This window comes from Podarcis muralis, chromosome 3 (assembly GCF_964188315.1).
Source record: "Podarcis muralis chromosome 3, rPodMur119.hap1.1, whole genome shotgun sequence".
Classification (NCBI taxonomy): Eukaryota; Metazoa; Chordata; class Lepidosauria; order Squamata; family Lacertidae; genus Podarcis; species Podarcis muralis.
The window spans coordinates 59008103-59018530 of record NC_135657.1 but is presented as its reverse complement, the minus strand read 5'-3'; the positions used below and the strand labels follow the sequence as shown (position 1 = coordinate 59018530).

The 10428-nt window shown below is 39.6% G+C and overlaps 1 protein-coding gene across 4 annotated transcripts in view; it reads right to left on the bottom strand.

Annotated features, from left to right (window-relative positions):
- The window catches only part of ADAT2 (adenosine deaminase tRNA specific 2), a 35861-nt gene that overhangs the window by 24171 nt on the left and 1262 nt on the right, over positions 1–10428 (bottom strand). The window contains exons 2-6 of one of the 4 annotated variants that reach the window (XM_077925935.1): positions 9979–10083; positions 9627–9785; positions 5561–5711; positions 4351–4457; positions 2608–2680 (exon numbers count right to left, since the gene is read on the bottom strand). In XM_077925935.1, coding sequence (XP_077782061.1) covers positions 2608–2680; positions 4351–4457; positions 5561–5711; positions 9627–9632 — 337 coding nt within the window. In that variant the 5' untranslated portion in view covers positions 9633–9785; positions 9979–10083. The other 3 variants (XM_028723576.2, XM_077925934.1, XM_028723578.2) reach the window with 3 other exon arrangements.

Here is a 10428-nt window from a genome sequence, read left to right as displayed (position 1 = left end):
GGGCTTTCTCAAAATAGATCATCTGAGTAGGAATTCAAAAGTTGCTAGACACAGGTAACTAGTGAGTGGGATGGATTACCAAAAGGTAATTGGAATAATAAGGATAAGCTTGGTTTCTTTTTTTTTTAAGGAACTTCAAAATCTTCTCAACTGTGTGTACATGTGATATATAAGCAGTGGGACCTACAGCCAATTGTAGCTTCTAAGCCTGTGGAGATGATGGTCTCCATTTTTTTGCATTTTTAAAACACATGATTTCTCAGTAGGAAATGAGAAATGTGTTACAAGTTGCTTGTTTCATATGAATAGAAATAATGTTTGTAGTGTTAGTGTCTCCCAAGTTTTCATTCTTCCCTTCATCAAACAGAAATGGATCCTCTCACCTGCCAGCCGCACTAGACTCTAATACGTACTTAAAGCATTTATCATCAAATTGTGACTGAAGACAGATTAATAAGGGAGAGGCACAAACTGTATGTTTAAGGCTTCAACCCAAAAACACATATCTGAGAGTAAATTCCATTCAAATTCCAGGTAGACATGCATAGGACTGCACTGTGAAAAGCACCTTGCATCATCCTTACCTATAACTATTAATCAAATATATTCATCACACAAATGATGTCCCAGGTGCTATGCAGGGCATAGAGGGGACATATTCTCTGCGCAGACAACTTACCATTTAAAGGCCAAATCAGTTTGCTTATAGAAATGCTGTATTTGAAACCAGTGGGGCCTAATTCCAAGTTTAATGCTTAAGAAATGAGGTGCCAATATAGCTACCTTAACATTACCTCCCCCCACCCCCAAAATGCCCTTCTGCTGTGCACAATGTGAAATTATTATATGTCAACGGAAGCCAAGCATGGGAGGCAAGTGGCAGATGTATTCATTTTTATTATTTAACCATCAGGAACACACTTCATCCCTTTTCAGAATTTGTTTATCTATTTAATAGAGAAATAAAAATAGTGCAACAACTGTGGCTCTCACTTGTCTAACTATTGGAATTGTCCATAATATACAAATCTATAAGGCACTGCTTGACTGCTTCCCAGCTTGTTGAGTTGCTCAGCATGCACATTCTGCAGGAATAAGAGCTCCATGTCAAGCTGCTGGGCCATTCATTATTAGAACAGCAAGGCCCTCTTCTGGATTGTAATCAGAATACGGTCAAGGAACAACCCAATAAGCACTGAAGTGCCAGCTCTAAGCTTTAGGCATTTCTTATTGCCATTTTCCTGCCTAGTTACCTTATACTAAGAAAAGTTCCTCTGGAAGTCTACTTCTCAATATTCCTCTTTGACCTCTTTTTTTTTTTAAAAAAAAAGAACAATAAAGCAATGTATGAATCTTATGAAACAAAATATTCATTCAAAAAATACTGGGTATGCTAGACTTCCGTTTTCAAGGCGGTTTTCTATCACAAGCATATAAGAAAAAGAAACTGTCTGTTTGCTAACTGTAGTGACAACGTAACCTGAAAAAGTACACACAACCAAACATGGTCATAAACCATGGTTTGTCAACTCAGACATCATGAACAAACCATAGTCAAGCTTTCTTAATCATGAATGTCTTAATTGAGCTCAATATAAACAAGCCATTGTCTGGGATTTGCTAGCTTACCTTCGAATTCCTCCAAATTATGTATACATTGGAAACGTGCACTACAGTGATGAGGAAAGCAGTTTACTTTTAAGTAATACCAACTATAAATCTGTCTAGGATACAAGGCAAAGGGCTGTAGCACAGTGGAAGAGCAAATGTTTTATGGGGAGAAGGTCCCAATTTCATCCCCGTTTCCAGTTAAGTAGTCCGTAGGTGTTGTCAATCAGAATACGTAATCGTAGCCTAGATAGACCAATGGTCTGACTCAATATGACAGCTTCGTATGTCCTAGAGCTATTAAGACTGGTCCTCATGACAGTTTTCAGCATAACAGCCACTGCTCACACAGGTTTCTAGCTGCTGACGCCATGAGTAGATGTGGTGGTTCTGTTCTGGCTGATGAGGCATACAGAACTCTGAGACCACTGAATTTCTGTATGTTGTTAAGTGGTTTAAATGTAAACAGAACTTGGTATGTGCACTGGCCGGTATATCATCATGTGTGTGCATGGCATCAGTGGCAAGAAGTCAGCATACCTGCCAAACTAAGGACTTTCGGGATAGTTGGTCTTCCAGCTGATCAGTTCAAAATTAGTAGGGCTACAACAGTGTCATATTAACTATTTAATTATTGGAGGATACCACTCCTTTCTATTGTTCCTTATAAGAAGCCAAACATTTTAACCAAAAGCCATATTTGACAATTTGATTATTATCTTTCAATCAGTGATACTTTTGGACATTTACAGAGTAACAGACATGTTTTTCTCCACCTCTCAGGACTAAATACCATAGCTGAGGGAAGGTCAATACTGGCCAGCCTTTTCAAAGACTTGTCATTCTTCCAGCTTTGTTTTACTATCCATCACAACCACTCATTTACTGCATTCCTTTCTTCGAACTTTTGATTTTGGTGCTGCCACAAGAAAAGAAAACATAAGCATTAATGTTCAAAGATGCAAAAGCCAACATGAATTAGAACAAGAGGGTACTTACCATTTGGATTTTCTTGTCTGTAGAAGGTTTTCAGCATTTCAACAGCTTCTTCAGATCGATAACCAGCTATGCACTGTAGAGATTGGAATATTTTGTTCATAAGGCCTCCCAGATTAACCAGCTTGTATCCCAAAGAGGTTATCTGACTCTTTAGTAGCATAAAGAACGTCAGCAGATGTGACTTCTGATATCACTGTGTTCAACTTCCAGGGGCAAAAGAAAATCCACTGAACAGCTTCATACTGGAGTTTTTTTAAAGGCAAAGCAATACCTTTCAATAACAAAAATGGCTTACCACTGAGGGTATCCAATTTACACATGTAAATAGCATGTTTCCAAACCGTTATTATATTCATCTTGACTGGCTTACAGATAATAACCATAGTGTGATAGCCTGGTTTGTAGGGATAGCTTAAAATAACAGTTTCCTGGTTTGGACATTAGAAGCAACTGTGGTTTAACAAGCCTCCAAAGTAATGAATGAAGGCATATGAGAGAAGGGAAGTGAGAGTGTGCCCATAAACAGGCTCTTCCCATTCCAACCTACCATGGTTTGTGGAACAGGAATCTATGAGTTTGTGCCAAGGAACTTGCCTTTGGGGTGTGTTTTTCCCCTAGCAGCAAAACGTCCTTGACATATCAAAATAATTTAGTTATGTTGCAACTTTTTCCACTCACAAATCTTTCCCTGTTATCATTTATTTCTTGACATGTGTGAGTGAAAGTGACAGTGCTTACACACATACACAAAATAGGATGCTTTCAATGAATGCCCTAATTTAAACGGTATGCACGCACATGGTGGAATAATTTATACGCAGCCATTAACTGCAATTGTTTGAGAATGGAAATCAAATTTCTTAAATGCAAGACATTTCTTCTCACATAGTTGCCATGATGTAGAGCTAGTGTCATCACTATGCTAAATGTCAGGGTAAATAAAGTGCCCTTTTTTCTCTTTTAAACAAAATTACAACCAATTCTGTTCCTATAATGGTTTCCAACTATTCTGATAAACCTTCATCCATATAAGTGTATTATTTATTAAGTTTACAACCTGCTTTTGTTTTTAAAGGGAGGATACATAAGATTTATTGTGGTCTTTCACCCATGGACTACTCAGATCCACTTAGCTTCACCAATGCTGCACAATTAAGTGCTCCCTAACCATTCAATGAATCCATTTTGATTGTAGCTAATTTTACAATTTATGGTTTGCATTCCCTCACACCTCAAACAAGGATGAATTATAATCTTCTCTATAAAATAAAGGAGCCCTGAAGATGCTATATTATGGAAGAACACTCCAGCCTGCTATTTCTGTTTGGGGTGGGGGGGTGGGAAGAGAGTGGCTGCTCTAGATCCTAAAGCTATTTGCAGTCTCTCTGAATGTTGATTCAGCACCAAACTATCACTGCAGAAATCCTGACACAATGGTGCTAAAGATGAATTTCAGTGGTAGTTTCAGAATTAAAGTACTGACAACGATGCAGCTTTAGAATAATTTCTCTCTGGATAAGGTTGTACCATCAACCTGCACTTGGTTCTTCTACACCAGTGGTGGCCAAACTTGGCCCTCCATCTGTTTTGGGACTACAATTCCCATCATCCCTGACCACTGGTCCTGTTAGCTAGGGATGATGGAAGTTGTAGTCCAAAAACAGATGGAGGGCCAAGTTTGCCCACTGATGTCTACACACTTTCATTTTTAAAAAACACACACATCCGTGACAAGTATTTCACCTGGAATGGTTCCCCTGTGTCCGTTAAGGTAGCAGAAGAGATGTTCAAAACCGAACCACAGCCTCCGAATCGTTCATTTTGGCAGCCATATACAACCAATGGGATTTATATATGTAAGTTAAGAAAAGAAGGAGTATAGAATAGAATTACCCTCATTTAATAGGCTATATAGTTGTGCTGGTCTCAAACCCATGCCTCCCTCCTTTCTCATGTATGATATAAATTCCTCTTTTCCACAGACACACTACTGCCTGGTCATATCTCTGGGGCATATCTTCCCCCACTTAATTCAACTCCTTTGCTGCTAATTCACTGTTTCCCTCTGCCCACAATCTGAGAGCAATAACTACCACTACTGTATCCTTTCCAAATTTCCTAACCTAGACTTGCCATACGTCAGGAAAATTCCTGACATGTCCTGGTTTTGGGGTGTAAAAATTGTGTTGGGGGAATTGCCAAAATGTCAGGGGAAACCCAGGTGTATGGCAACGCGATGCGGGGGAAAGCAGAGGAAACAGCTCCGAAAGCTTAAAGTCACTATTGGGGGGGGGAGGTTTCCCCCCAAAAAAGCTCAACAATGTGGGTTTGTTTCCAAAAAAAAAGCTAAACAATTTTGGGGTCCTCAAGAGTAAACCAGCTGGGTGGGCAGGTTATGCTTGCTCAACAACTTTGCGGGTGTCAGGAATTTTACTTATTGAAATACAGCAACCCTATCCTAACCCAGAGCAGAGATGGCACAATACACTTTGGCCCCTGAGGCACAAGCACCACCCAGGGAAGGTAATAATTATAAACTAAGTCATGATAACCCCAAAGATTGCCACCTGATGCAAGCTGCCTCACCCTGCTTCACTGTAGCATTGGCTTACCCATTCCTTGCTTAGACTCACCCACACAAATACTTGCTAAATTAAACTTCTTCTCCTTAGGTGCAGAACCTGGGGAATAGCAGAGGGACATAGAAATGCGCTCTGCTTGTTGGCTTTCCTAGGATCTGGTTCAGCACAGTAGGAAACAGATGCTGGACCAGTTACGTCTTTGAACTTGTCCAGCACAGCTCTCCTTACACCCATCATCTCTGCACGAACAAATCCCCTTAGACCCAATGACACAGGCCTCATGTCAACATAGAGCTGCCCTCTGTTACCTTGTTAGCAACTGATATGTGAGATGAAATTAACATACAAATGGATAATTCTCCAAAGGATACTCATCATTCGCAGAGCTGCTGCACACATTATACAAGGCTCTACAGTGACATATAGCACTGTGTTCACAAATACTTCCTTGGGTTCCTTCTTGTGCTGACGACACCAGTCCATGACCTGATCAATTGCTACCATTTCTGCATGGCGAGTAGCCTGTGGGGATACAGGGAAATGACATCAGTATTTACACCAAATAGTAATGTATCAATCTGAATGGATGGATTCCTGCTATTTTTAGTAGGAAGGCAATAGGGTAGGATCTTCAGTGATGCCAAAGCTTAACCACTAAAAGCATATAAAAGATGGTCATAATAACTGCAGAAATTTCATTTCAAAGCGGTAAATTTCCTCTTGTAAAATAGAAAAGCAGAGTATGTTGTTGGCACTTTATTGAAAAGTTCTTCCTTATCAAAATCTGCTATAAAGGGAAAATGCACAATACATCTGTTTCTCTTTATCCTTGGTTAACAAATGTTATGTCAATCAGCTTTTCCATTATTGAAAACATCCCAGTTTTTACCCAGATTACCATTCATGCAAGGACAGAGAGGTCAGACAGAAAGTGGCCAGTTGGGGGGAAATGCTCAGCTACAGGCAAAATGCTTTCCTTACTTGTCAAGATATCAACATCCTTATTTTGTATCTAACTCAGTCTATGAATAAATATGAGGGAGGCGATGAGACCTACTAGTCATAAGAGCTCAAAGGATACCATGGAAGACACCCTCCCTCTTTCAACAGCTTTAGGCATGTTCACATATTCCATCTACAGTCACTTTCAATTAGGAACATTTGAAAATGCTTCTAGGCTCAGTATTGTTCACAGACAGACCGAATACCTCCATTTCATTCATTTATTTACATTTTGATATTCTTTACCCTGATCATAAGCTGACAAGGCTTACATAAAAATTCGTTTAAAATAGGAACAATGACACACACACACACACACACACACACACACAGAGAGAGAGAGAGAGAGAGAGAGAGAGAGAGAGAGAGAGAGAGGATTCAAAAAACAAGAATTAAAAGATTTGGGAAGATAAAAAGAGCAGACTCTATGTCTCTGGGGAAAACACTTCAGTGCTTGGAGGCTACAACCATTGGTCTGGCTTCACCTCCAATGGCAGTGGGACCAGAGAACAGGCTCTGAGGATCATCGTCATACTTGAACAGATTCATGTAGGAGAAGGCACCCAAGATTCAAAGTCATTTCAGCCTTTAGAGACTAAAACCAGTCCAAAGAATTGTGCTCAGAAATAGACTTGGAGCAGTTATTTCAAGGCTGGCAAGTTATGATCTGGATGTCAGTTCTCAGCAGTCTAGCCACTGCATAATGAACTTACTGTTATGTCCATTCCTCAAACACAACCCCATGTACAAAACATTATACTTGCCTGAATAGGATATTAACAAGAGCATGGATAGGAACTGCAGTTGGTGCACTAGCCCAAATGCTTTAATACACCATTTAGCGACAAAACAGAACACATTATTTTGATAAGAGATGTTTTAAGCTATTTAAGGCTGCTTGGCTTATGATAAATGAAGCCTATATATTTCATTGAATTCCACTTCTTTAATACTCTGTTGCTGTTAAGATAGCGATCAAAAACAGAAAGCAAATTAATCATTGGGTAGATTAATTACTGTTCTGTCTTAATATGCTAAAGTTTTATGAACATTATTTTAAATCCCTTCAGGTAGAATGTTTGCCTTGCAACAACTTGTTCCACAAATGATTTCAGATCAAAGTAGAGATCTAAAAGTAAATAAATGATAACAAGTACATACCAAACAGAATTATTAGTATCTTATGTATTTGTCTGTAAACCAATGTTATAAGACAGTTTTGCAAATGAATTTATATTTTAGCCAGACTTCCGAAAGATCAGGATCAGCAGAAACCATGAACAGTGTCAAGCACTCCAGGAAATGTTCAGCCACCTTCTTTGTCCCAGAGCTGACACTATCATGATTATTATTATTATTAAAATTTGTTTACTGACCATCCAAAGATTTCAGGCCAGTTCACAGCATCCCTACACACCTAATAGTTCTTGTACTTACCTTTTATGAATCCAGTCATGATCCGCATTTTGGAGGGGAGGTTTGATATCACAGCACAGCTTTTCACCTCCCAATCTCCTCCTTGTGGGGACTCACATGGAACCCATTCTTGTGAATGAATTTGCCACACACATCTTATTCTTTAGCCTGTCCAGCTACACTGATAGCCTCCAATGGTGGGAATGGGCAACTACTTCACTACAGCAGTAACTTAGGGAGAACTTAAGATATATACGCATGTGAAACTATTCTTATCATCATGCTAGTCCTATAAAACAAAGGACAGACGGTCAGACTAGGAGTGTTAATGTGTTAGGATACTGGTTTAAATGCACCGTGATTTCATGCTGTACCACACTAGTTACTTCTTATAAGAATGATCTTGTTATTTTTCTATAAATTAACTCTTTTTGGAACAATTCTGTGTGAGAGCATATTTGTGGGTATAGGATAAGTTAAGCACCTATTCAGGGCAGTGCACAATCATCTCTACACAAAATATCTTATTTCTCAGGAGGTGGACAGACATAGGAACTCCCCACACACATGTAACTGTTTGATCATAGAAGTCCTAATATCTTGGGCACAGTTTATTTGAAATACTGCATCCTAATATGCATCCTATGTGGTGATATTGCCATCACCACAATGCAGTTAGATCATCCAAGGAAGTGTACTTTCCCTGCCATCCAAGGTACAGTGGTACCTCGGGTTAAGTACTTAATTCATTCCGGAGGTCCGTTCTTAACCTGAAACTGTTCTTAACCTGAAGCACCACTTTAGCTAATGGGGCCTCCTGCTGCTGCCGCGCCGCCGGAGCACGATTTCTGTTCTCATCCTGAAGCAACGCTCTTAACCTGAGGCAGTGGCGTAGCGTGGGGGGTGCAGGGGGGGCCGGCCGCACCGGGCGCAACATCTGGGGTTAGGGCAAATCCACAGGTTAGGGGGCGCAAATCCACGGGTTAGGGGGTGCAAATTACTTGCCTTGCCCCGGGTGCTGACAACCCACGCTACGCCACTGACCTGAGGTAGTATTTCTGGGTTAGCGGAGTCTGTAACCTGAAGTGTATGGAACCTGAAGTGTATGTAACTCGAGGTATCACTGTAATATTGTCACACTGTTACCTTGATGTTTGAATTTTGCCCTTGATTGTGAGCAACTCAGAGAGATCTGTTAGGTTTGCTGTGCTATGTAATATATGCATACTCAAATGACCAACTGGATGCTAGAGGTTATCGCTGAAACATCTTCAAAGGCAAACCAGGTGGGTGGGCAGGTTATGCTTGCAAGTGAGGTTTAGTGTGCCAGATAACTGTTACAGCCAAAAAGAACAAACAATGCATGTTCAAACAGAAACAGAAGCATGAAGGAGGGAAAACAAGAGCAGGCAAGGAAGTTGCCAGAGGGAAAAACACACTGGTAATATTTGCTCCAACTCCTGCCAGACAATTCAGAAGGGTCAGCTCAGAGAAGTATTGGCTGCACTATCCGAACGGAGAACTCCCCCAGCTGCAGATTAAAACAAGTCTATTATGCTGTTCAACATACAATCCAGCTCAGGATCACTTCTCACATTTTGTACTAGGGCACAGATACCAGAGCTTAAAAAACCCCACACAGCCACAACAAAAACATGCATGCATTTTGTGAATGGAATACTGTCAGTAAACTGCAACTTTTCTTGGCAAACATTTATAAAAAATAAGATGAAAAACACATCAACTTTTGATCAGAAAATCTTTGAGATTGTTAACAAAGTTAAAATGTTTTTTAAAAAATAAATAAACACCACTGTATCATCTTTTCAGCTTTAGCTGTGTCCTGAAAATATTTCAGCGAAAAGCTGCTGCTTTTAAGAATTACACTATTTTTTAAAAAAAGTTTTAATTAAAATGCAGTTGCATTAATATGCAGAAAGGCCAGATACAATTATGATAAAAATACAGAAGCTGAAACAACAAATCAAAGGACCAAAAGTAATGAAAATGAATTCTCACCAGCATTCAGAAATCAGTGCTATGCCAAATGCCTTGTAGAAAAGGAATGCTGTCATGGCCCTTCTGAATTACAGTAGGAAGGGTGCCAGGTGATATTTCTCCCATTGGAAGATGTTCAAGAGTTGCAGAGAACTACTGAAAACACAGTGCTTTACACGCCTAATTTCCAGAAAGAAGGAGCACAAACATGCAAATATTCCAGAGACAGCAGTGTACATATGCCACTCAGAAGTTACACAAGATGCATGTTTTTGGACTGCAAAAATGATTACAATTATACCAACTTAAGGAGTTTTTACCCACATATGTAGTGCAGTGATTTACATTAGCTTAATTCAGTTAAATAACTTACATTTTTAGTTTCATTAACTTCATTCTTTCCCTTCCCTATGATCTCATTATTGTAGACCATGAGGCAACCAACAGGTACTTCACCACTCTCTAGTGCTTCTTTAGCCTATCAGACACAAAATGAATCAACAAGAGCAGCTTTATCACTGATTATATACACCAAGGCAAAGTACATTGCGTTCCAAATCCTCCCACCCCACAAGCCAGCATTAAGAAAGCAGCCAATTCCAATGTATTCTTACCCGAGGATTACTCTTAATAGTAAGGTTGGAAATTATTCTGTTCCCCCTTTCCATATAATAAGCAAATGCACCCATGTTAGAACACAATAAAAATTCAAAAACCCACATTAGGGCAATATCTAGCCCTAATAATATCACAATATCACTGCAATAATATCACAAATTTGAGTGCATGCTTTCAAGTTCTCCTAAACTTTTCATCAGGCTAG